This window comes from Anoplophora glabripennis, unplaced genomic scaffold, assembly GCF_000390285.2.
Source record: "Anoplophora glabripennis isolate ALB-LARVAE unplaced genomic scaffold, Agla_2.0 scaffold134, whole genome shotgun sequence".
NCBI classification, from domain to species: domain Eukaryota; kingdom Metazoa; phylum Arthropoda; class Insecta; order Coleoptera; family Cerambycidae; genus Anoplophora; species Anoplophora glabripennis.
The window spans coordinates 349,486-377,390 of record NW_019416384.1 but is presented as its reverse complement, the minus strand read 5'-3'; the positions used below and the strand labels follow the sequence as shown (position 1 = coordinate 377,390).

The 27,905-nt window shown below is 32.6% G+C and overlaps 3 protein-coding genes across 4 annotated transcripts in view; all 3 read right to left on the bottom strand.

Annotated features, from left to right (window-relative positions):
* Positions 1-17,453, bottom strand: part of LOC108903830 (protein enabled) — a 29,726-nt gene extending 12,273 nt beyond the window's left edge. Inside the window, exon 1 of the mRNA XM_018706139.1 lies at positions 17,192-17,453. Coding sequence (XP_018561655.1) covers positions 17,192-17,196 — 5 coding nt within the window. The 5' untranslated portion in view covers positions 17,197-17,453. The remainder of the gene's footprint in view (positions 1-17,191) is intronic.
* A 696-nt stretch (positions 17,454-18,149) lies between these two features.
* Positions 18,150-20,390, bottom strand: LOC108903787 (monoacylglycerol lipase ABHD12-like). The gene is made up of 8 exons (XM_018706084.2): positions 19,712-20,390; positions 19,517-19,584; positions 19,362-19,462; positions 19,003-19,302; positions 18,699-18,946; positions 18,489-18,650; positions 18,313-18,440; positions 18,150-18,259 (listed from the first exon to the last, which is right to left on the bottom strand). The coding sequence occupies exons 1-8, from the start codon at positions 19,715-19,717 to the stop codon at positions 18,211-18,213; spliced, it is 1,062 nt and encodes a 353-aa protein (XP_018561600.1). The 5' UTR covers positions 19,718-20,390; the 3' UTR covers positions 18,150-18,210.
* A 1,447-nt stretch (positions 20,391-21,837) lies between these two features.
* On the bottom strand, positions 21,838-24,333 carry LOC108903783 (monoacylglycerol lipase ABHD12). 2 transcript variants are annotated; one of them, XM_018706077.2, is made up of 8 exons: positions 24,190-24,333; positions 23,899-24,006; positions 23,741-23,844; positions 23,385-23,690; positions 23,082-23,329; positions 22,865-23,026; positions 22,685-22,812; positions 21,838-22,634 (listed from the first exon to the last, which is right to left on the bottom strand). In XM_018706077.2, exons 1-8 carry the CDS (start codon positions 24,216-24,218, stop codon positions 22,580-22,582), a joined length of 1,140 nt encoding a protein of 379 aa, XP_018561593.1. In that variant the 5' UTR covers positions 24,219-24,333; the 3' UTR covers positions 21,838-22,579. The 2 variants fall into 2 exon arrangements, with proteins under 2 accessions (XP_018561593.1, XP_018561594.1); XM_018706078.2 differs by having other exon boundaries at positions 23,899-24,123; positions 24,190-24,332.
* Between the last annotated feature and the right edge of the window lie 3,572 nt (positions 24,334-27,905).

Sequence of the window (27,905 nt, the reverse complement as noted above, 5' to 3'; positions counted from 1 at the left end):
GTAAAAGATGCAAGCGCCATCTAGTTGTACGCTCTACAACTATATACCTACCTACTCAATATTTGTTTTAGGTATTCTGCCGCCGCTAAATTTAAAATTACATAACAAATCTCACCCTACACAGATCACTCAGAAATTGATTTTGTAAAATAATTTTCACGTAGATAATTTTTTTTGTCACCATGAGAAAATAAGTACATTTGATAAAAAGCATTAAAATCACTCAAGCATTAAAGACACTTTTAAATGCTCTAATAGTCTTCCTACTTAAAATAAGAAATAATTTTGATACTGTAACTTTTTAAAATGTTTGTTGAAAAAATTTCAAATTTCAGTACATATTTTGAAAAAAAAAGAGTGAAAATGATTATAGAGTTTCAGTGCTTTCTATATTGTATTAGCTTTCACGGTGAATAAAAAAATATTACAAGTAAATAATTTTACTAAACCAATCTTTGATTAATTCTTGTAATAGAGATTTATTATGCAACTTTAAATTTTTCGTTGTGTTGATATCCATAAAAAAAACTACCTACCTCTTATCACATTTTTTATTAAAAAAAAAACAAAACATTTTATTAATAAAAAAATGTGATTATATGATGATCAGACATTATTGTTATATAAATAAATGTGAATGAAATATCTAATAAAACACACTAAAAACACAAATAAAACACACACCAGCACTCGCCAAACCTAACCAACAATAAACAAAAACAACATGAATGACATGAAATGATTCATAATTGCAATTGTCAAAATTTATTCTACAAAATCTTTGTTGCGACATCTATAGACTCTTTCCCCAACTTGTATATCCATCTCAAGTCACGTGGTTCCCAGTGTCCCCATATTTTCAAGTATAAGTTCTCGGGCCCTGTCCCTCGCTCAACAGTAAATATAAATTAAAATTACACAAACGATATCGGCCTGCATTTTTTTCCAATATGTCACGTCTACAACGAAGCATTATTTCTCTGTTTGCCGGATTTATTAATTAGCCGTAAACATCACATAATAAAAACTGTTATTAAATAACGAGCGTTCAAATAAAAACGTGGTCGAAGTTGGCTCTGACAAATTGGACGTAGGGAGTAGCTTATAGCGACCAACTTAACCTCATTACTTAATGATAGGTACAGATACAGATGTTCAGCGGTATTGTTAAATCCCTCCTTATTCCACACGCCCGATTTTACACTCGCAATTAAACACGGCATACAAAAAAGTTTTTTTAAATAAACACATCCACACAATCACTTACACTCCGAATACCAATCAATCCGAAACTTCCGAACATATCTACACTTTGTCTTTTGACCTCCCCCTTTTTTCCACATCGAGAGAAGGTACAGGTCTTTCGCAATTTAAAAAATCTTTTTTGTCCTCAATTTTCGGTCTGGAAAATGGCATTTCCAATAAAATACATACAGGCTCGTGCATAGGAAACATTTCTACAAATTATCGATATAAAACAAATATTAATAAAGAACCATTATAACCGTGCACTGGGCATTGGGCAACGTATCGTATAAACTGTTTAGACACGACACGATAGACAAGCGATGTGCGATGACGATGAGACTGCTGCTTAGTTTACACATGCGTTGGCTGCCTCGTTGCCATGACAACCGCCGTACGGAGAGCTACGGAGAGAAGCAGATTCATACCAATTTCAATACGAGTCACTTGCGTAGTATACGTTGTAAGGTACGAGGTTGATGTTGGCGCTCAACGAAGAAAATGATGTTATATAAGAATTTTTTGTACAGTCAGTACTTTTTGAGTTATTTGCGCTTAAACATGTTCGTTTTTAGCCCAAAAATGCATGTTTTTGAACAATTTTCCGCGAATATCTGAAAAACTAAGTTTTATAAAAAAATGATCATAATCAAATATGAAGGTAATTAAATAGCAAAGAGATTGCTTTTTTATTTTTGTAGGTGGTATAGAACCCGAGTTATGACTACCAGAAGTTGAAGTCAATTTCAAAGATACCTATAATCGAAAAGTTCAACGTCCTGTAGCGGAAAAATTAAAGGTTTTTCGAGGAAAACTAATATAACACCTATTAAAGTTCTTGAAAAAACTTTTAAATTGAGTGGTGGAAAAAGTCGTTAGCATTAAAACTAATGAAGTTACAATCAAAATAAAATGATTGTCTTGATTTTTGAGAAAAAAAATGGTAAGTATTAAAATTAATGACGACGAAAAAAAAAATTAGACGTATTCCTTCTGCAATTTACTTTATTTATGTATTAACAGTAGATTCTGGGAATTTGAACGATTTAGGAAGCCTAAATTAAAAAAAAAATTCATTTACTTTTGAATAAAATTTTTCAATTTTAAAAATAAATCGCCTTTTTTCAAAATATTTTAAAAACTAACAAAGTTATGAAAAAATTATAGAATAAAAAATTGTAGGTTTTTTCTTACTGAACAATTTGCTTTTTTAAATTTTTGTAGGACAGAATTTTCCTAAACTATGACCGTTAGAAGCTCAAAACTAAGCTCCAAAGACTGCCTTTCCTGAGCCCTTTTAGCTTACAAATCTAAAAGACGAAGAGCTCAAAAAACTGCAAATCACAGAACTTAAACTGCTTTAAATACCCTACAAAATGGTTTTTTGAGTGAATTTATAACTTTAAAATTACAAAAGTTTTGGTAAAAAAATTAATCGCATTTTTTCGGTAAAATTTTCGGTGCGGGTAAATTGTCACCATCTTTGTGTATTTTGGAGCACTTGTGAACTGATTTGAGCAAGTATTTTAATAATATACATACACACACGTATCCATTTATAATTTATATATATTTTTTTATTTGATATAAATTTAATAAAAAAACATTAATAAGAGTAAATTCAATAAAATTTTTAAGAAATAATTATATCATCATAGTCACATATAATTTTTAGGAAATTTTTCTATAAGGGGTAGAGTTTTTTATGAGGGGTAGGTCTTCCATAAGGGTTTATTGGGTGGCTGAAAAGTTGCAGTATATCATAGATCTTTTGAAAACCAATAAAAAGTTTATAATTCAACATATGCATACCATTAAAATATCTCAAGCTTTCAATAATATTTTATTTTATTATAAAAGATGGTTTTTAAGGGTTGCAACTTTGTACTGAGTAGCACCAAAAGATTATTTTAAACTGTTAAAAACTTTTTTCTATTTTTTTGGCCATGGAAGGTGTTTTTAAGGATTTTTAGGGGTTGAAAAGTAATTAAATTTAATAAAAAACATAAAAGGAACTTTATTCAACATATTTGAACATGAATTGAATCTTTAAAATACGTAAATCTGCGATTTTCGCATTTTTTTGAACAAGGGTAGTTTTCACCCCCAAATAGACAATATAACTTTTGAAGTGGGGGGTCAGATGAGCTTGTATGCAAATTTTCAGGAAAATCCATGCTATCCGAAAAAATTGGGAGCTTTTACTTTATTTTCGCCTACAGTGACTGGACTATATTTGTGTAAATAGGAAAGAAAAATTTATAATCACAGATTTAGTTCAACTGTTAAAAATTTCCATCATTTAATAGCAACTTAAGTATTCCAAATATACTCAATTAGTGTTTCCAAGTTATCGAAACTAACAGAAAGCAAACTATAATACAAGATCAATAAGTATACAACACCACCTTAAAAAAATGTCATAAAATCATGACAGTATAATTAATATGTAATTTTATAACGATTTACGGTAATAGAACGTACTGCAGTCATGTTACCCAACAGTGAAAGGACTGTAAACAAAACTTAATCGAAAACGATATTAATTTTTAAACATCAATAATTTATCGACAACTAAACCAACTACTGCTTGCCAAATAGACCATATCTCGCGCTCGCCGATTTTAGACAACTACAACATTGCCGATTCGTTGTTATACACAAAATTTGCAGTGTATGTGTATGTGTATGCTAGCATTTCTCACTGATATTATAATTTGATGGATATTAAGACTATTTTTTAAAGTGTTATTAATTTACAGCCTTCACAAAAAAAATTCTTTAATAAAAGTAAGTAAATGTCATCGTATTCAACAATCAGAAATCGCTCATCCGTTTTTCCCTTTCTACCTACCAAAGCGATAAAATCGGGTCAGTGTACTTCGTTTAACCGTTACACATGCAACACTTATTAAACTTATTTTTAACCTGAGCTAATTTTTAATTGCACGAGTTTCCAAGGTCGATCGATAATCACACGCAGTCACACATACTAGTTGGTATTCGATGTTCTACCAACAAACGGTACGTGATTTTTTTGGAAATATGTGAAAATGTATGCTTTCCATAATACTACGCAAAAAATATATAAATAATTTTACTTCCAAATGTTATCATACCACGACGAACGACGAGTATAATCAGCTAATCAGCAGCAATTTCCCTGGCAGGATTGCGCTGACCTTTTGGTGTGTGGGTGGATACACAATTTCCCTTAAATTGCCTCGCTTAATCGATCCTGTGGGGCAAAGCTCGAACTAAAAGTTTAAACATTTTCCGTACAACTTGCAAAGTTTCTTATAGCTGTTTTACATTGACAATTTATCGATCAATTAATTCATGAAGTCGCTTCATCAAGAAATTGGACAAGTGTAATGCACCAAATCTGCTGTCAAATAACTTCAGGAATTTATTCATCAAGTTCTTGATGAATTAGAACATGTAAATAATTGTGTGGCGTCGTGCTAGTTTTGCATTGTTTTTACTGATTTGTTACAAACACTAATATTTATATAATATGTGTCAAAACGGTACCGCTGTTGTATCACTACAATCATGAGTGGAAAGGTGACACTTTTGAAATTTATTTGCTTCTTTGATTCGTTGGCAGAACTGATTCATGCGTCAAAAAACTTGACAAAGTCTGTAGCAGTGAAAAACCACACTGTTTACCAAGAAATTCGTGAATTAATTCATGAAGAACTTCGTCAATTTATTCATCAATAAATTGTCATTAAACAGCTACTACGTAAAAAGATAGAAATACAAAAAAAAAACATGAAAGAGGCAAATATAAGTATCTAGAAGCAAAAAAGTGATGACATTTTATAGAAGCGGTGCCCTCTAATTCCTGGCTTTAAAAAATGACTGATACCCAAAATTTGTATAATACAATGCCTGTAATTTTTAAAAAAATTTTATAAATATGTTTTGAAACGTTTTTTATACGGAGTTTCTTTTATTTTTAAATTAATTATATCAGCTTATTACTCTACAAAATGCAAGTAGGATTTTATTTAAATATTTCACTTTGCACCTCATTTACTCATAAGGATGAAATGAGACGGATAGAGCGAAAGGATTAAAACGAATTACAGACGGCATTACAAAAAATTACCGTCCCCAGTTTCTCACAACGCGATATTCAAGGTATTCCAACGAGTCTCCAATTTTTACTCCTTAAGTGCTATTTCCAACTTTTTTATTTCCCCTGTTCTCGACGGGGACTTCCAGTTGTAATGCATTTTTTATCGTTTCCAGCATTCCTTGAATTGCCAGCCCAGCTCTGACGGAGTATGGATGTCCACAGAGGCACACAGATAGCGTAATTTTAATGGCAAACGTCTAGCGAGATACGATTGTCGCGTCCCCCAGCAATCCGAATCATAAAGCAGTCGAGTTAACTCACCTGCCTTGGGATTGATTACGAGATTAATAAATTGTCAACATCCATGGGTGACTGCTGGTAAGGTTACCACATCTATTTCATGACAGACCCGGAGATGTCTCAGGATCTGGGAAACAAATTGGTATCTACTTTGTGACAGACCTGGACGAAAAAATAATGTCTAAAAAAAAGGACGGAATCGAAAAATGTGGGAAATGTTTCGAAATGTGTCGGAGAAATCACGATTTTTCCAAAAAACCCGGAGAAATGACATATTAACCCGGAGCCCGAAGATGTACCATCAAAACCCGGAGATCTGGCAACCCTAGTGACTGGACTAGGAAATATAGAGTTGTACGCGACTTTTTGTTTCGGCAAGCTGAATTTATCACTATCGATGCTAAATATTATGTACAATAACACAATTAGTTTCCACAGTCATAGAAATGGGGGGAAGATTGTTTACAGGCTGGTTAATTGTACAATTTTTACGTAAATTCACGTTTTTCGCTTATAACATTTTTCCGTTCATTTCCACAGAAAACAGTAAAGTACCTTTCTTCAAAAGACCTACAAAACTAGCCCGAGAATCTTCCACAATCTCACTGATTTTTTTCATGGTAGATTTCATAAAATATATTGAAATCTACTATTTTTTTTAATTTCAAATTTACATCCTGGATTTTTTTTATTTTTTAGCCTTAGTTGCAAAATGAAATATACGACGCACGAGCGTGATATAGTTATACAGTGTGTCTACTTAAGTTGGAACCATATGGAAAACTTTTTTATTATTGGGTTTATGAAAAAAAGTTATTCTTCATAAACAATTCTGCATGGTCTAAAATCTAAAATGCAACCTTCAGTTATCAAAATTTCCAAATCATATACGAGATATACCAGAAATTATGAATTTTGCTCAAAAGTAAAGTACCTTTATTTTTGACAGTACAGAAGAATGTTATAAAGAAAAGTTATTTTGAATTAAAAGTTAATTTCAAATATGCAATTACAGCCATTTAGCGTGAAGATTCAGGGTTTGTGATTATTTACGTTTTACATTATAAATTATTTGTATTTATCTTTCTTATCTGTTAAAAATATGATAACTTTTCCATTTATTAATGTTTATGAACAACCTTGCAATTTAATGATAATAATAATAATACAAATAATTTATAATGTAAACAGTAAATAATCACAAAACCCGAATCTTCATGATAAAGCTGTAATTGCATATTTGAAAATAACTTTTAAATCAAAATAACTTTTCTTTATAACACTCTCCTGTATTGTCAAAAATAAGGGTACTTTACTCTTGAACAAAATTCATAATTTCTGATGTACCTCGTATTTGACTGGGAAATTTTGATAACTGAAGATTGCATTTTAGATCTTAGACCATGCAGAACTTTTTATGAAGAATAACTTTTTTTCATAAAACCAATAATAAAAAAGTTTTCCATATGGTTCCAACTTAAGTAGACACACTGTATATTATTAAATATTCGGAAAGCTTATGAAATGAGCTTTAAATTAAAAAAAAAATCGTCAAGATTCGTTGAAAATCAACGGCGTTACAGACTGTCAAATATATTATTTTCAAGCGAATTTAGCTTATTTAACCGTAGGACTATGAAGTCACTATGAACACCATCGTCATTTTCTTCGGACTCGCTGTCGTTCGCTTCCCCCACCCTCCCGCCGCGCCACGGCTCGCCGAAAATTAAACGACCCACTGACTTTTGACGATATTTCTTATGCACTTAACATACCTCCACAAATAAAATACTTTTACCTGGGAAAGTACTCGGGTTGCCGGTTTCAGTATTTTTATTGCCGCTATCAACCTAATTTGTTTAACAATCGGCCGTCAATTTTGACAGTCTGTAACTCCGTTGTTTTTCAACGAATCTTGGCGATTTTTTTTTAACTTAAAGCTCTTTTCATAAACTTTCCGAATATGTAATAATATATAACTATATCACGCTCATGCGACGTATATTTCATTTTGCAACTAAGGCTAAAAAATAAAAAAAAAATCCAGGTTGCTTTGAAATTTAAGAAAAGAAAATGATAAATTTCAATGTATTATTATGAAATCTACCATGAAAAAAATCAATGCGATTGTGGAAGATGCTCGGGATCGTCCAGACTAATAATTAGTTAATTTGTTAATAAGGCCATAACTTGTAAGCTATTCAACTTGCCGATTCCAGATTTCGTGTGAGTTATTTGACAGTGATAAGGAATGAGAGGATGCGATGCCAAAACATTCTGGTAATAATAACGCAGTTTATAAAAGTTTAATTCAAGTCATAAATAAACTTCTGTTTCTAACTTTTGATCTAATCAATATTTTTTGACGCTTGAGGGCTAGTTTTGTAGGTTTTTTGAAGATGAAAAAATGTACTTTAATGTTTTCTCGTGGAAATGAACGGAAAAATCTTGAATTTACGTAAAAATTATACAATTAACCACCCTGTAAACAATCTTCCCTCCATTTTCATGACTGTGGAAGCTAATATGTTATTGTACATAATATTTAGCACCTATATTGATAAATTCAACTTGCCGAAACAAAAAGTCGCGAAATTGTCTTTTCTCATCTTATTTTCCTGGTCTATTATAGGTTGTTCATTTCACAGATGAGTAGCTATTTCCTTAGCAGACTGCGGTGTAAGCATCACTACTTTGAAACGTTTTGGGGGTTAAGAGAGCGACAAAGCAGCTGAAGGACATGTTGAAGATTCTCTTCAACAGAAAATCAAAACTGGGAAGAAAATTTTTTACCACTGCTTGATCTACGGTACAGTATATGTATTAGGTTTGATAGTGGACTCCAATTTCACAGAGCAACTTTTAATTTTCATATAAATGCTAATAAATAGTCAACTGTTTAATGTTTTTTCTTTATATTTATAAAACTACAAAAGATTTATCCATCGAAACTGTTGTATTTTTGTACTTTACTTTACTTAAAAAAAAAAAAACGTCGTCGTGCTGAACTTCAAGGCCACCGCATTACTCACCCCTCTTTGCCACCCCAACTTTTCATGACTAACGCCATAAAACTTAATGGCTGGAATATATCGGGGGCGCAGTTCTATTGAATTTACAATCCAATTGTCGACTTTGACCCAAGGACGCACGATAATCACGGTATTGGGCAAATAAGTTATTTATTCTGGCGACGTGCAACGGAAAGAATGAAACAATTAGACCTCTTTTATGCAGGCGTTTTTCTCCTCTCAACGCGGAGTTGACAAAAACGCCGCGTTTCAAGATACCCTGAATAGAGTTACTACGTTTATGCATTTTACGCTCGTTTATTTGCTCTCGCGTTTTCAATTCTGTCGCGATGGCTTTACAGAACGCTTGGCGACACGCGTTCCGAAAAAGCACGACAGTATATCGGCGTTTTTATGCAAAGCGCTCTTTGTCGCAAGTCCAGTGGCTCTGTCTGTCAAGAATAGTTTTAACACAGTTTGTTTTAGTTTTAGTTTAGCTATTGATCAAGCGGGACATGGATGCAATGGACGCAATTGAATTCTATTTCTATTAATTGGATGTAGTGCCCATCGCCTCTTACGTTTTCTATTACATATTTTTTTATAGCACAAATACAATATACACGGATCCATTTTCATGTACTTCACTGACTACTGTGTGGCATGAAACTGGCGACAACTGATAGAATTCGCGTGCATAAAATGGAGCAGAAATATACCGCGTTTTTCTCAATTTCGCGTTGAGAGGAGAAAAACGCGTGCATAAAAGAGGTCTTAGACCAGCATTACCGCTCAAATTAATGAAAGCTCAACGCATCACATATGACGTCACTTATGGGTATGTAATATATATAAAAAAAATCATTCCAGTTAGTTATTGCGAATGACTGCGGCTTCTCGATCTGATTGTGAGAGGCGTCGCAAACCACTACGTCGCTCCACAGAAATTGTAGTGGAACCAATTTGCTATAGAGCATATCTGCTTCCGTATCAAAATCGAAATCAATTATCATGAAAATAACGGAGAATTATAGAAGAAACATATTTAGTAGGTACATAAATCCACTACTAGTTGAGCTTTTTATTTCGTTACATAACAATAAAATATTTGCACGAGCGAACAAGTGTCCAGTACCTAACCAGCTTCGGATCGGAAGACTTTCTCCTTGTACTGATAAAAAAAAATTTATTAATCGAAACCGATGATAAGTGATACATGCTTTATTTTTATGCAGGATGAGGTTAAACTGTAAAAGTTTAGTCAAACCTCGAAGACGCATTCTACATCACAGATTAACGAAAAATATTACTACAAACATGGTGTTCGAGATATATAGTCCAGTCACTGAAGGCAAAAATAAGGTAAAAGCTCCCAATTTTTTCGGATAGCATGGATTTTCCTGAAAATTTGCAAACAAGCAAAAAACTTCAAAAGTTATATTGTCTAGACGTGTGCTTTTTTCTATTTGGGGGTGAAAAGTACCCTTGTACGAAAAAAAAGCGAAAATCGCAGATTTACGTATTTTAAAGGTTCAATTCATGTTCAAATATGTTGGGTAAAGTTCCTTTCATGTTTTTTAATATAATTTATGAAATTTAATTACTATTGAACCCTTAAAAATCCTTATAAACTACCCTTACATGGCAAAAAAATAGAAAAAAAAAGTTTAAAATATTCTTTTGGTACATGCACAATGTATTGCATTTCTTTTGTTATTCATTAGAAAGCTTACGACTCATTACAAAGTTGCAACCCTTAAAAACCATCCCTTATAATAAAATAAACAAAAAAATACTATTGAAAGCTCGAGATGTTTTAATGGTATGCATATGCTGCAATTATAAACTTTTTATTGGTTTTCAAATGATTTATGATATATTGCAACTTTTCAGCCACCCAAAAAACCCTTATGGAAGACCTACCCCTCATAAAAAATCCTACCTCTTATAGAAAAATTTCTTAAAAATTATATAATTATTTTTTTAAATTTTATTGAATTTATTCTTAATATTTTTTTATTAAATTTATATCAAATAAAAAAATTCCCACCCTCCAGAAGGAGTGGCATCCACCCCTAGGGTAAAAGCACACATCGGCACTATATAACTTTTGTTTCTTGGGGTATTCCCTAGCTACAGTTCAAATTTCACGTCAATCCATTCCATCCGAAAAAATTGGTAGCCAAAATGCTTGTGACTGGACTACAGCTGCCAGAAGTAAACAAAATTAGTCGAACACAACAATCCACTTCCAAGAAACATATTAAAAATATTGATTATACACATTCATTTATCTAAAATACATATCTCTCCTGGTTATATGTAAGATAAGGAATTAATTGATTATGTTTATGTCATGATAATATTCACATTATCCATTTTAAACGTGATTTCAAGCGTTTCTCCTTTTTGTAGAAAAATAACAACAAAGTGACGCGAAAATATTAGGGTAGATGGAGCCACACAAAATTTTCCGATACTTTAACCAGCCTTTCTACAGCTTTACAAAACAAGTCAAGTATTTTAAGTACACGCAGATGCGGTTGCTAAATACTGCTTGCTCATTTAAATGTATGTATACGTGGTATATTTTTATTATGTTTGAATTAACTAGCTAATATTTAAGTTGATTGCGCGACGGAAAAATGTTATTTATATCTCGTAGAACGTGGCTGGAATAATTATCTACTTCCTTCCTACTAGCAGAAAAAAAAATGGAGATGGATCTCTGTGCATTCCTTTGCACTTAACGAATCGATGTTTTTATACAACATCCAATAATACATCATTTTTCTAGCGATTGGACAACTAAAACGTATAAGACATTTATAAGCAAATATACAGGGTGTTTTGCTCAAAAAATAACCACCAAACGTTTTTAAATTATCGATTGAAAATTAGTGTACTATTTTGTTGCGTTATTTGACTCATCCTCAGTAAGAACGAAGTTAAAATCCATTAATAAATTAAAAAAAAAAAAGGTGACCAAATACTTAAGCAGAACACCCTGTGGCTTTCATGCAGAGAATGCTTTTAGTATTAAAAAAAGCAGAACTACCAATGAAAAAGATTATAAACTTTTTTATTGTTTTCCATTTTTAACAAAACTGTGACATTTCATGTGAAGGGCGTCGCATTAAAACGCGTAAAAATGGGTCACACTCGCATACACACACAAAATGGCAATCGCATTCTGCCGATGCATAGTGACCTAGTTTCGCAGATCTTTGCTGAACCAGGTGCGAAACGGGGTAAATCTAAACTGACCGAACTAAAGGAGACAAGAGTCATGCCATCACGTGAATAAACAGAACAAGTAAAATTGCATACAACTTATACATATTATAAACATCTACTTCAAGCGTCTATCGTATACAGAAGTTGGCTTATCTACGCTTGAAGCCCCCATTGTCCCCTATATCACATCATTTCAATATCGAATGGTCGTCTTTCTTGTATCGATTTTGACAGTTCAAATTTCTAGACATACGGCAGTATATGTAGAGCGTTTAAGAATATCGTATCATAAATCTCAAGGGCAATAAAACACAAAAATTAAGATTTTTTTTCCTATAAATTGCTAAGAATTTCTAATTTAAATTAATTTTGCCAATATCTCAGAAGATAATAGTAGTAATAATATATCCAACCTGTGAGCGCTCTTGATCTTGAAAACAAGAAATAAGACTCATGATTTATAGTTAAAAACGTTACTGTTACTTCAATATTTGAGGTACGTTATTCTTATACCCTGTATGGACTGTGTATTTTTAACTAATAGGCCAGGAAATATAGAGTTGGACGCGATTTCTTGTTTCCGCAAGCTGAATTTATCACAGATTGTTTACAGGCTGGTTAATTGTATAATTTTTACGTAAATTCACGTTTTTCGCTTATAACTTTTTTCCGTTCATTTCCACGAGAAAACAGTAAAGTACTTTTTTTTCGTCTTCAAAAGACCTACAAAACTAGCCCTCGAGCGTCAAAAAATATTGATTAGATCAAAAGTTATAAACAGAAGAAGTTTATTTATGACTTTTGAATTAAACATTTATAAACTGCGTTATTATTACCAGAACGTTTTGGCATCGCATCCTCTCATTCCTTATCACTGTCTAATAACTCACACGAAATCTGGAATCGGTAAGTTGAATAGTTTACAAGTTATGGCCTTATAAACAAATTAACTAATATTAGTCTGGACGATCCCGAGGATCTTCCACAATGGCACTGATTTTTTTCATGGTAGATTTCATAATAACACATTGAAATCTATAATTTTTTTTTTAATTTCAAATTTACAACCTGGATTTTTTTTTATTTTTTAGCCTTAGTGCAAAATGAAATATACTACGCACGCGCGTGATATAGTTATATATTATTACATATTCAGAAAGCTTATGAAAAGAGCTTTAAGTTAAAAAAAAATCGTCAAGATTCGTTGAAAAACAACGGAGTTACAGATTGTTGTTTTTCAACGAATCTTGACGATTTTTTTTTAACAATGCTCTTTTCATAAGCTTTCCGAATATGTAATAATATATAACTATATCACGTGCGTGCGTCGTATATTTCATTTTGCAACTAAGGCTAAAAAATAAAAAAAATTTCCAGGTTGCAAATTTGAAATTTAAAAAAAATTATAGATTTCAATGTACTATTACGAAATATACCTTGAAAAAAATCAGTGCGATTGTGGAAGATGTTCGGGATCGTCCAGACTAATAATTAGTTAATTTGTAAAACTATAAAAACTGTAAATGAGAGGATGCGATGCCAAAACGCAGTTTATAAATGAAGAGCACAGGGGAAAAAGGGGGAACGTCACAAATTAGTCCAAATTGAGTTAGTGGTGCCATCTGTTAGAGAATAATTCAAACTTGATATTCAGTAAGTCTCCTGTGTAAAAATGTAGCATAATCACAAAAATAAATGAGTTCAAATATATACATACTTTGAAAAAATGGGGAATGTCTATATCCATCTGCAGCATAAGATTATTATACCCAATTGCCCTTTTCTAACAAATATAATGACTGATTAGATCTAGCAAATTATTTGTAAGAATATTCTTATGTTTTGTAACCACTGACCTACCTTTTCTTTGGACATTCCCCAATTTTCAGTTGTATGTTAATAAATTTTTTGTGACCACCGTTTTCAGTCGTATTTTGTGAGTTTGTTACTAATTCAACATATTTTTTTTTTACTAAAATAAAATATTTGCGAACATTACTTCACGATTGTTTTAATCGTAGATTTTTTAAGGTAATTTTGAAATTAAAAACTTTATATATTTAAATAATAAATATGTACACAGTTGTAAAGTTTAAAAAGCTTATTCTGAACAGACATGTAAAAGTGACATTCCCCCTTTTCCCCTGTGCTCTTCAAATGTTTAATTCAAAAGTCATAAATAAACTTCTTCTGTTTGTAACTTTTGATTTAATCAAGATTTTTTGACGCTCGAGGGCTAGATTTGCAGGTCTTTTGAAGACGAAAAAAAGTACTTTCCTGTTTTCTCGTGGAAATGAACGGAAAAAAGTTATAAACAAAAGACGCGAATTTACGTAAAAATTATACAATTAACCACCCTGTAACAATCTTCCTCCCCATTTTCATGACTGTGGAAACTAATATGTAATTGTACATAATATTTAGCATCTATAGTGATAAATTCAGCTTGCCGAAACAAAAAGTCGCGAAATGGTCATTTCGCAGCTCCATTTCCTGGCTTATAAAATCAACCGACAATCGAGTCGACCGTGCTTCAAGCGCAGAAAACCACAACAACTCCAGAATCAATCAGTCAAAGAAACGGGACAACGAACGAAAAGAACAAAGAGCTAAACAATAACATCGAATTAGTGATTAAAGTACCTCCTCCTAACTTCTTGAGTGGAACTCATTTCGGCGATGCTGAAACAACATCGAGCACAGTTTTAAAGGGCAATGAAGAAGACACGAATGAGGGAACGGAAAGGGAGGGTCGAGACTCCTCGGATTGAAGCGGAATTCTAATTTAAAAAGCCGCTCGCGTTGTTTTTCGTTTCGAGGAACCGGCACGGAGTGGACAGAGGAAGCGGAATGGAATACGTGTACAGTCAAATTACAAAAAAAAAATCAGTAGTTTCCTTACACCGATATTCTAATAGATGTGAAAAATGTAACCTTTATGCAGTACGACCGATCTAGGCGCCCTTGCTTTGACTAATTAACCTAATTAGCGGTACACCAACGATCCCTTTGACTTGAATCGATTGGTCGCGACTTATGTAATCCCCAGAAATTAAGTTCGTTCTGGGTCATTTGTGTATGACTAATTAATACTCAGAAGTCGAGTACGAAAATTTTAAACGACCCACTGAGAATTTAGGTCAATTTTAAGACAATGCACCAATGCGTTTTGTTCGATTTCAATTGGGCATCATGGAACGTTACGTAATTACCTGATATACAAAAAAAGTTAATTTTTTTAATCGAATCCAACTATTTGACACAGGGTTATACTATTCAAGTGACGTGACATATCGACAAATAAATGGATAAAATTTTTGTGAACCGTCTCGCCCAGTTTTTCCGCCCACGTATTCCATTCCTTTTTTTGTTGTCCACCCGGTAAATCCAAACTAGTTTTAAGTGGGCCTGTTGCAAATGGAACTGGTCTCTCCAATAGCTTACTTCCGACCACGCACTTGCAGCTGACACTGTTTTGAATGTCACACATTTTGCCAAGAAGACTATTTGGTTTCCTATAAGTCTCAATGATACAAAGGGAGTCTTAATGTAATAAGGGACGGAAAAAATTACACGTACGTACGCGGGTTTTGTCGTTCGTCTCTATTTGATGAATTTATCGAACGCAAATATTTGGTTTCCTGAGAATCCCGAGAGGCCAGGCCAGAATTTTTTACATTGAACCGACATTGGCCTGGGATACACTTATGCCTAATTCAATAAGTTCTTATCTCTACGAGGAATATTATCCATCTGAAGTAAGTTTAACCCAAGCTAGAGCTATAATTTCTTATCATATATTTTACGTATTTTAATATCGACGTGGCCTAACATGTTTTAGTCTTGACAAAACAAATTCAATCCCTAAAATATGAAGAATTTTCTACATTTCGTTTGAAGCCTTTGTTTTGGGATACAGGAAGTACCAAGATATTGAAATGAAACTCATTTTGTGTACAAAGCACGAATAAAATGGCATTCGACGTATAAAAATATGTTTCGCATTTAATGCCCTTAAATTTTTCAATAATTTCAAGACCTTTTATATATAAAAAATTTTTTTTGGACTGTGAAAGCGCTTCTTCATTTTTGGGACGCGGTTGTGTTACACCCTGTATTTAAGATATCATTCTTGAGAATGCAGTAACAACATTATTCCTGAAAGTGATAAATTAGAAAAGAAAATTCATCTTCAATTCATAGAAATACCTACTTCTCCTAAACTGTGGACAATTTTTACATTTTACATCCAAAAGCGAATATCACATCACGTCTTTTACATGGAAAAGTGCTTTCACTGTTTGAAGTTATTATTAGTAATCACCTGAATCACCAGTAATAGAATGAGTCATGGTAATAACCAATTGTGCAAATCGAATGTCATTTTTAGATAATCCAACCTTTATTTTAAATTTTAATTACGTTATTCGTTAATTTGAAATAAAAAAAATACAAAAGTTTTGTTGTTTTTATATACGCTTAATCTAAATTGGGTATTACCTCGAAAATTTCCTTTATTTGTATCATATCATATTTGATAATAACGATAATCCCCGTTATCAGGACTGGCGACAGTTATTTGTTGTATTCTAGGTGGGGTAATATCGAACCAAAATAGCTTTAAGAAAACACGAACGCGGGTAGAAATAGCCCAAATAGTCGTAACAAAGACAAATTTTAAAATTACTCTTCAATTTACATCTCCCCAGTCGAATTTGTTTACGCTTCCGAACAAAAAGTTGGCTCGGTTGTGAGCCGCTTCGAAAATGTAAACATTAAACCATATGTGCTTTCAGAAGCCTCGAAAAAACTAACAATCTGCGAACGAAATTAACATACCACATGTTTTTTTGGCTTTTTGTAACCCGATCAAATATCAAATTTACTTTGTAAGCATGGGACTGCAGAAAATGTGATATGGCCAAAGGGGAACAGGGAAAATTTAGCCTTATAGGAAACCAACATAGGGGTGGAAATTTCGTTTAGTCATTAAGGATGGGTTCAACACACCCAATGTTTCCAAATCGATAAAAATACACGAAAACAAGAAATTCTGGAAGAATAGCCCGTAACGCAAAATTATGATCTACTTATAAACAATAAAAACGCCCGTCAACAACTGGTTTTTAAACAAAATCTGTACATATTATTGAATGAGTAAAAATCAAAGCACGGATGGGCAAAAAACGATTAAATTACTTTATACTAGACAAGGTCAAGATAAATAAACAAATGAAAGTACATTTGTAAAAGAAATGTACTGTAAAAATCGCAAAATACACATCTAGTGCCACAAAAGCCGATAACTCACCTCATCTTGTTGTTTTCAATGAAAATGCACGTAAAAACTTATTTCAACTGTATTAACATCACTACACTAACACCCTACACCTCCGTCTACTTTTTTCGGTGTAAAATCCAACGACTTCATTTACAAAATACGCTTAAAACAGCCCATGACAGATTAATGCAACTCTACGATACCCGCCATGTTAAAATTTGACCAGCCCGATTGTCGATTGTCTACCAACACCAAACAGTTCCTCGAGGCGGTAAATTTAAAATGAAACAGAGTAATAATAAACAAATGAACGCAACTCTCATCGATATGGTGTTATTCTGATTTTGACTCGAACGAATTTACCTATCTAGACAGTTTTAAGTTGATAGCCAAATATATCTTATCAGAATGCCACCTAAATCCTTTATCTCTACGTTAAATTATAATTCCACGTATTAAGAACGTTTTGGAGCAGTTTTATAGGGGTTCAGCGTAGCAAAATAGAAAGATTTGTAGGAAATGTCTACATGACAGCTGTCAATTTGTATTTCATAATTTGAGTTTTATTTAAGTGCCTACTTTTAAATCTCGATTTAATAAATTGAATTTTTTAATCTCACAAAATCTCATAATTTAACAGTTATTGGCAACTTTATTATAAAACAAAGATTATTATTTAAATATAATTTAAAGTATATTAATGCAAACCAAATTAACAATTATTACCTATTATTTATGAAAATTGCTGTTATATACTGTGGACGTTTTTAAGTTTAAAACGCAACCACCAATACACGCCACCCTACATTGCTTTTCAAATGTTAAAATTTTGTTTTTGAGAAACGTGGCCAACGTGGATAATTTTTTGTATATTTTCTCAGTTTATTTTCGATTATAGCTTATCAATAATTTTTTTGGTCTCGATTTAGGTGTTTAGGATATACTTAGAATAAAAAACATTTTTCATAACTATGTATACATAAAATTTTATTTCAGTGCAAAATCTATTACAAAATAATTAGGTATACACTCCATTCCAATAATAAATATTAGTTGTGGATTTGTCTTTCAAAATTATCACATTCCGCGATGAAATCGCTGAAAAAAAATATAATTTTACGTTGCGCCTTTACTAAAAGAAACGTCCATACCCAACGTAGCTGGATAGTTCCGGAGCTTTATAAAGGTACATATGACCGTAATTCAGAACGTCGAAAAGGTGGTACGTGACGTTCCCTTGATACGTGTAATTCCTGCTGTTCACGGCAGTGTTATAGACCTAAAAAAAACCATTTTAGACCGATGCGATCTCATCGAAACAAATTACTTCTGTCGCAAAATTATAAGAGATTATGTCGTCGTCCTTAGCGTGCAAAATCATTACGGGGCAGTCCACGTCCAAAATGTAAGCCTTTACGTTGAAGTTTAAATCGTTTCCAATTATCGGGTCTATTATGGTTATCGAAAACCAGGGCAGAAAGGAGAATACCTGAAATAAATTAAATTACGCACGATTCGAGCACAAGTTGTGTGTTACCTTAACAACAGGATGAGTTTTCATGACGTCGGTGACGGAAGTGAACGGCGCTTCCAGAACCACACCGTGGGAACTGATATTATCCCGTTTCAAGTTTGCGATCGCATGTGACGCCACCCCCGTGCCCAAGGAATGGCCCCAGAAGAAAATCTTTGATTTACTTTTCGTCCTCAGCCATTTGTAAAGCTGTACGATGTCCGCGACGATGCCGGATTCGCCCATTTTGGCTTTGGAAGAGTCGGCGTACCCTTAAACGAACACAAAATGTTTTTATATCCGTTAAAATACGTCTTTTCGGCAATACCTCGATAATCCACCGCGAATATCTGAAAGTACCTCCGTAGGATCTCGTACAGCTCCAAGCTGGAGGTTCTGTCGCCCCCGTTCCCGTGGAGGTACAGCAGGATATTGTAGTTTGCATTTTCCAAAATTCCGTCATAGTTGTAATCGTTATTGTCTATAACGTCGCTGAGTATTTCGAACGGCAGGATGTGCCAGATGCCTAGCGTCACATTGTCCTCGTTCTCTAAGTTTAAATAGAAATTTTTAACTCCCTTTATACCGAACGCCTCTACGTTAGTGTAATTCTCCGCCTGGATGATCCCTGCAATCAGTTCGATTTACTGAAAATGCTCCCAACGTAACGCCTGCTTTTTAACTTACATGTAGGGAATATGAGATTCTGTTGAATCCCGGTGCTGTACTTAAAAACTACAGGCACTACCACGAAGATTATTAGGAAGAGGAGCAGCAATAAAATAAAGCTGAAACATATGTTCCGTAAGTGTACAATGAAATAACTCTAATGGTGTACTCACATGTACAAAACGGTGCCTAGAAAACATTTTGCACAACAACTCCTCGATTTGTTTCGCATTGGCAGTTTCTGAAATTAAATCAAGGTAAAGAGCACGGTAATGTAAACATTTAGAAGCATTTAAGATGCTTTGAGCGAGATAAAACATTTTCATTCGTCGATATATTAGGTATTTACAGAATAAACTATACATTACCTGCATTGTATTTAGTTTTATGTCAACAACTATCTATTGCGCTGATTGTTACATAACTTCAACAATAATAACACGGACAAACTGTCCAGTATTAATCTATTGCTTCCTCAAAAGTTTCACTACTTTTAAAATTCCCGCCCACCAGGTGTTTGCAGTTCTATACGCTCGCAGGTTGCTGCCAGTCGCGTGCGAGCTGAATACTTTACATTTATTTATAATCTTTTGTTTGCCAGCACATTATCGTCATTGGTACACATCCAGTTTCTAATACTCTCAGGAAAAAATCTCAATTCGACGAATCATCCAAATTTATGTCAAATTTTTGCCATCGAAATCGAGACCGACAGTAAATTTTAACACAGTTTCACTCGAATGACAGAGACCAACTCCTTTGGTGTCGTTATAAATTGGAAAGTTAAAATAATTACAATTGCACATGTAGTTTATTGGATTATATAACAAGTAACTGACCTTTATTTGTTTGTGCGTTTGAAAGGTGTTTGAAATTATTTCTTTTGTCAACCCGTGAATAAATCTCAGGCGACCGGATAAGACAAGTCATTCCAAAATTGAGAATAGAAAGCAGGGTTAACAAAGAATTTAGTTGGAAGATCAGTGTGGAGTGCACTGACCTTTCCTATTTTAATAACAACGCCAAGTCTGATAATATATACAGGGTGTTTCATTAACAATGGGAAAATCGGAAGCTGAAGATTACAACACGTGAAATGGTAACTTTTGCGCAAACATGCCTTATCCGAAAGTTGATAGTTTGGGAACTACAGGGTGTTCAAAGTTAAAATTTTAAATCGTTTTTTTGCGATTACTCTGAAAATATGTAGGTTAGGAACTTGAAAATTTGTGAAATTATATTTTTTTAAGCCACGAATAAGATGCGTTGTGCACTTTCAGCGTTGCTCATAGAGGGCGTCACTTACGTCCAATTTTACCGAAAATTTCGGTATCTAGATCCGTTTTCGTTTGAAACAGTCAAATTTTTGAAAAAATTAAAGGGTCACGATTTTTGAGCTTAAACACTTCCATAATCTTGATTAAAATGGAAAAAAAATTTTTTGAGGTTCTCACATTTTTACCGCAAACATTTAAATTGATGAAAAATTTTTTTTTTTTCGAAAAATCTTCGGAATTTTTTTTCAGAAGAAAAAGGGTAGTTTTGAAAAAAATTGTTTTTTAAGTGATTACAGACTGCACAAAAATTAATTACAGTCTCAAAAATCGATCGAAATCTGGTTTGGGTCATCAACTAATTTTAATTAAAAAAAAAAGCTGATGGACAGAAGCATAGGACAGAAAAGCCGAATTGGAAATAATTGGATTTTGTTTCCTTCAATGTTCGGAAGGTTTTCCAAAAAAAAAAAATCTAAAATTTTTTGAAAATATTTTGAAAAATATATATTTTTTAATCAATTTAAAAGTTATTTGAGGTAAAAATGTGAGAAAATGTAAAAAAAATTTTTTGTCGCGCTATTTCTTGGAATTGCATGATAACGGTAGGTCCTAAAAATTTTCGACCAAAAGATCTAAAAACTAGAATCTTAGAGCTTCAAAATACTTTTTTTTAATTCTCGGTACGTCCATTTTTCACTTAAATACAGTCTGTCAAAAATCACGGAAAAATTTTGGAAATTCTTTTGCCCCTTTAATTGTTTGGTTTAATGTAGAAATATTTGCGGTTTTACAACTATTGATGATTCTTAATTTGTTCACTTTTTTTCTTTTCAACCCCTAAATAAGGGTGATTTTCCAAAATTTTCGAAAAACTGAAAGTGATCCTCATTTTCATTTTTCATAACAATTTTTTGGGATATTTTTTGAATATTTTTAGGATTTTTCCTGTCGCTTCTGTGAAAGTCTCAAAAACAGGCGGATTTTGCGGTCATTATTTGCTTGAAATTATTAAATCTGCAGGGACGTTTTTCAAAGTATAAATTACGCGCCTTGGGCGAATCTGATCGGCCGCACCAGTACATGTTAGTAAATACAGAAAAGAAAAAAAAAAAAAATACTAGCTTGAGAAATAAAAAAGTTGTGGGCTGGTGCATCCGGCTAGGACCTGGCTCTAGGGAACTAAAATTTTTTTATTATCACAACGCACAATCAGCTTGTAATTTGGTAAATAAAGTCATTTATTTTTCCTATTTATGTATATAAATATGCATAATATATATTTATTGTGACTAATTATTAATTAAAAATGGATTTGTCACCTTCTGCCTAAATTGGTTCCACACGGTACAAATATTATAAAAAAAAAAAATTTTTTTTCAACAGAACAGCTATTTTTAATTTTTTTTAAATAATATTTTGCATACGAATTTGCAACAAATGAAAACTACATTTTTTAAAAAAATAATTGGTCCCATCAGCAAATTTTTGAATCTACAAGGCTTTACAAAAAAAAAAAAAAAGAAAAGTCGAGCCGTTAAGCGTAACTCCTTTGGGAAAAAATAATGGAACCTTTATGCCGTTTTTCATTCAAGTTAGTGAAAAATTCAGAAAAAGCCGTGTAAGGAAAGTCCTTTTAGAATGACCCACTTTGTCGTAAGCCGGTTTCAGGGTAACCCGTTTCGGCAAAACGTGGCATCCAAACAGGCGAGACACATTCTATAAATTATCACTAGAGTTAATATTTTATCTAAAGATTTTAATCCCTCTTATCGTGATCGTTTATTGTATTATCTTAATTAACAGTTACTTTTAACGTTTTTAACTGACGATTTATAGAACAATCCACACAATATTATCTATTACAGAACAGAACGACATTTTGGTGTTTTTTTTTTTTTCTATATCTTAACACGACAAATCACAGCCTCTTATTTCTTTGATGGGAGCTAGTCATGTTTTCTAAGGAGAATCTACGGTCCTAGATTCGTTTTTTTCGGCGACAACGATGAAATCCCTAAAAACGGTTCATGTTCAAAGTGTACCTTATCGATTTGTCCCGCTTACATAATAAAATACTTAACGTAGGGATCCTGATAAATAAAATAGTGGTTGTATCCCAGATCTTTCCCAAACTGGTGGTAGAACGTCGTATTAGCGGCATCCACCGATCGGTTAGAAGCGATCTTATACAACTGGAAAGTAACACGATAAATACACGTTTAAAAAAAATCGTATCTCAAATACTTCTCGTCCAAATTTGTAAGGGACGATTGAATCATCCTCAGCATGTAAAATCATCACTGGGCAGGACACTTTCCTGATCCTCGTGTCGGTGTCAAATATAAACCCGTTGTCACGCAAAGGGTTCAAAATCGTCCCAGCAAACCACGGCAACCAGGCGAAAATCTAGATATTTTAAAAGAATAGCACAGCCCAATATTATAAATTTTTTTCCCCTTACCTTTACATAAGGATGCACGTACATTTCATCACGTAAATTGGTAAAAGCAGACTCCAAAACCAGTCCCTTTGGAGAGTAATTTAAATTTCTCAAAGCGACTTCAGTCTCTGTCGCTAGAGCAGCACCTAACGAGTGTCCCCATATATAAATTGGCGAATTCGTGCGATTCCTCAACCACTGGTACAGTTGCACGCAGTCACTTACAACCGCCTTTTCCGATAAAATCCCTTGGGTAGAATCTGCATAACCTAAAAAAGTGAAAATGACAGCTTACACGTAACTGAATCTCAACTAAATACTTACTTCTATAGTCAAAAGCGATTACATGGAAGTAATACCGCAGCAATTGAAATTTTCTAGAACTGTCACTTCTAGATTCACCGGTACCATGGAAATATATTAAAACGCTGTAGTTACTATTAAATAGTGCTTCTTTATAATCAAATTCGGGATTGTGTAGACTTTCGTAAGCCAACAGTACAGGTAACATTTGCCATACACCCAACGTTACATTTGTTCTGCCGTCTAAGTCTTTTACTGTCACATATTTGTTTAAATAACCTGGTAGTCTGTAAGTTTCAAAGTATTTTTCCGAGCTTGGAAGGTCAACTGAAAAAGGGTTATTTTAATAAACGATATCCAATTTTAAATATACTTACAATGGGTAAAGATTAATGCTCTTTGCAGACTGATGGAATTCATAAAGACTAGCGGTAATACTACAAAGATTATTAAAAATCCAAGTATAAGCAAGCATAACAAACTGAAAAGGATGATAATTAGTAATTAGTTAAAACATATTCATATTTACACTCACCTGATAGCTCCTATAATTAAACATTTTCTGCAACAACTTTTTTTTCTCGGTTCAAAAGATACATCGTCTACCTCCATATCATTCACCAGATAGTAATCGTTATAGCGACTGTTATTAGTAAACATTTTGAACATAAATGTAAAGTTTTCCTATATATTTTGAATTTGGAAGATGATTTATCCAATTTTATATCAATTGCCAACTGCCATTAGGTTAGTTGAATTGCTAATACAAGTGTAAAACAACAAAACAAGAAAACGGATAAAAATGTAATAAGGGTAGTATACTCACAATATGTGGTGTAAAAATTCGAAGAGCATGTAAAGGAAATATAAAGATTTAATATTTTATGAATTCGTAAATAAAATGAGGTTTTATGTTTTATGACGTTTTTATCTTGTTTTGATTATGTTTCAGAGTGCTTCGAGCATATACCACTAGAGGTAGCCACAGATTACTAACAGGAAAGGAAAGAGGTAGCCTCCCACCAATGGCTAGGCAAATTATAAGGTGAAGAGAGAGAGATAGTTGCTATAAAGTTACCACATACTTCTATCCAGATTCCTATTCCTATTCAGAAGATAGGAAGATACTTCATTACAACTTTTCCTCTGAGCCGTTTTGGCTTTGCTCGCATTCCATGTGACATGTAAATACTGGCTTTTACTCTGCTAAAATGGAAAGTCTAGCTAGACGAAATCGTATTATATATATCGCCCATACAATTTGTTTGCAGAATATTTGTGTTGACTTTTTTGTCTGCATTTCATAAAACATGTAGCGTGGTTTTCGTTTTTTTACATGCAAAGCTTTAGTAGTTATTTTAACCAACTCGCGCGTGACTTGTTTTTTAGAATTTTGGCGTATTACTGGTATTTCTACCCTCTGTATGACACCATGGTATACGCAGTCAAATTTTCGGTCTATTATAATTTTTGCTTGCTACTTTTGTTTCATATAACAGTATAATCACAACATTAATCATGCGTACACTACCAGCAGATGCAAAAGAAAGTAATCGTATATTCAAAAGACTAATATAATATTTTTATTTCAGGATTCATTAAGTCTAATCAGACATCCACAGTGGTTTAGTGATGAAAGAGTGTTAGTGACAATGACTAAAAGTGACTAATCGGAGTTTTCTGTTGATCGCCGCGATCAACTTGATTAAATTCGTTGATATCCGTTGATTGATGAGTTGAGCCAGAGACGTGTATCTCGGGCAATATTCGGTAATTCACGCTATCGACGTATTCCTCGAGTGTTGAGGCCCTAAATGCTTTCTTCGAAGAGGCGACTTGGATTTGAGTCATTAGGTTCAATCTTCTGGGGAATCAATTGTAAACTACCAATTTCGCGTTTCGCGAGTTAATGTGACAGCAAATGGTAGGAATTCCTCGAGGGACTTGGTCACGTTGGCTGTGGATCAACGGTAAGCTTTCTTTTTGCATGACAATGAATAATTTGTGAAGTGTCAAATTTCCAAATGTTTTGTAATTTCATTATTTATGTTTAGTCGTTAGAAAACGACTTCAATTTTTAAACATTCTTTAATTCATCACTATTACTTAATTTGTTATTTTCGCATTATGGTGGCATAGACAACGATGTTATATAATTTCTATTGTTTATTTTGTGTATTACTAATATTTGCCATGCAATAACAATTAACCGGTAATTACTGAATATAGAATCGAGAGTACTGATACAATATTTGCTTACACTTACCTACATTCTACATTATTGATTTTTCTGGTACATACCTGTTTGTTGTAAATCTAGTGTGTTAATAGAGCAAGTTAAAACAAAGAGATTGAGTTCTGCGTTATCTAATGTTTCCGGGGTAAATTACCTACTGTAATAATGAACATACATTCATCATTTCTTATCAGTCCAAAATCCATTAATAAACAAAAAATTGTACAGTACAATATGAAATACAAACAAAAAATGTAAAATGAGTAATGAAATTTAAAAGTACTGTTCAAATTGATGTGCATTTCTTTCGATACCTACTACATAATTCGCATTTAATTTAACGTTATATGAAGGTGCACCGTCTTGTTAGAAAATATGTAATATGAATATGAACATACTAAATAACTGTAAATTCTTCCAAATTCTCTTGTAATTAGATTCATCAATCATTCATTTTGTTACAAGTTAAACTTGAAAGGTGCCAACAATTACAGACAAACCGATATGTGACAGGTAGCGGTACCATGCAAAATTGTATTTCCAGCGCCTTCTATTTCATATGTTGTAGAAAGCGAGCACCGTAAACGAATGTTTTCTCATTTTTTATCAAAAATTTCGTTACGCAAAGGCATACAAATTTCATATGGTTGGAAAGAGAATAAAACAACCAATTAGAACGTGCAAAAAAATTTATACAATCCCATTTAAAAAATATATGACGTCACCACTCTACAGTGTGACGAAAAAAAATTGTACGTCATTATAAAGAAAAAATTTAAATTTATATTTAAAAATGTATATATTTTACGGGGTGTCCAAAAATTTTATTATATATTTATAATCAAACAAAATGACGATATTTTGTAAATTTTCAATTTGAATTCTATGTGTATTAGTAATCGTTGATAAAAAAAATCTATTGACAATTTTAGAATGACTGAGTACTACAGACAATATGCTTATGCTGATAATCTATTCTGAAATATTTTTAAAGATTTTAATCGACTGCTGGTCCTCGAGTACCCTTTAAATTGTTATGCCAGCTCAGATACTTGTTTTTACTTTATCTATCGGTCGCAAACAAGTATAGATTTTTATTTGAATTGCATCAAAAATTAAAAATTGTTGTGGTTTCCAGTCTTCGCAGTAAAAAGTAAGTATAAGTATTAATATTTTGAAATGATAAATCAGAATATTTGTGAATATAATTATCATTTCTCTAATATAAGTTAAAATAATATCGAGTGCTCGTTCTTCGACACACACTTTAAGATCTCTTTTATTCTTTTGAGAAATACAGTGTCGAAGAAATTGCAGAATTTTATGGCAAATTTGACCTATCTTTTTTCGTTTTAATTATCTAGCTCTTTCTTCTTCAAGTTAAATCGTATTTGAGTTATGTAAGATTTGTCTTTTTTGTTAAAAAATTTCTTTGAATTCCGTAATAAGAGTAGGGTATTTTGTTTTCAAAAACTCAACCTTATTATAAAACTAGAAAAAAAATCTAGATTGCATAGTCATAGTATGTCAAATATACAATGATGGTTGGGGTCCGTAACAAAAACAAGAATTTTACGTCAGTATTGTTGGTAGGCGTCGCAGGTAATACGACTATATTTTAAAATCCCCACAAAAAAGTCTCCTAATAATGTCTGAGCTTATAGTCCAATTAAATAAGCCTTTAAATCGAAATTTTGGTCAACTTGCCTGAATTTTTGATATGAATTAGTTTGAGGAATGTTATAACAATAAGTGACAGTAATTAAGTTATTTTCAAATATGCAATTACAGCCATTTAGCATAAAGATTCAGGTTTTGTGATTATTTATATTTTACATTATAAATTATTTGTATTTATCTCTTTTATTTGTTAAAAATACGATAACTTTTCTATTTGTTAATGTTTATGAATAACCTTACAATTTAATTATAATAATAATACAAATAATTTATAACGTAAAACGTAAATAATCACAAAACCCGAATCTTCATGCTAAAGCTGTAACTGCATATTTGAAAATAACTTTTAATTAAAAATAACTTTTCTTTATAACACTCTTCTGTATTGTCAAAAATAAGGGTACTTTATTCTTGAGCAAAATTCATAATATCTGATATACCTCGTATATAACTGGGAAATTTTGATAACTGAAGATTGCATTTTAGATTTTAGACTATGCAGAACTTTTTATGAAGAATAACTTTTTTTCATAAAACCAATAATAAAAAGGTTTTCCATATGGTTCCAACTTAAGTAGACACACTGTATATTTTTATTTTTTGGGTATTTTACCACCTGCTAAAAA

Bases quoted from the DNA above. Each gene is read 5' to 3' on its own strand.
- LOC108903787 (XM_018706084.2), bottom strand. The intron at 19,303-19,361 runs GTAAGTTAAAAA...AACTGATTGCAG, and splicing joins GAATCTCATATTCCCTACAT to GGATCATCCAGGCGGAGAAT. The intron at 18,260-18,312 runs GTATGGACGTTT...ATTTTTTTTCAG, and splicing joins GAACTATCCAGCTACGTTGG to CGATTTCATCGCGGAATGTG.
- LOC108903783 (XM_018706077.2), bottom strand. From the start codon at position 24,218: ATGCTCTTCGAATTTTTACACCACATATT. The intron at 24,007-24,189 runs GTGAGTATACTA...TACTAATAACAG, and splicing joins GAATTTTTACACCACATATT to TCGCTATAACGATTACTATC. The intron at 22,635-22,684 runs GTAAGCGGGACA...AACCGTTTTTAG, and splicing joins TACGTTAAGTATTTTATTAT to GGATTTCATCGTTGTCGCCG.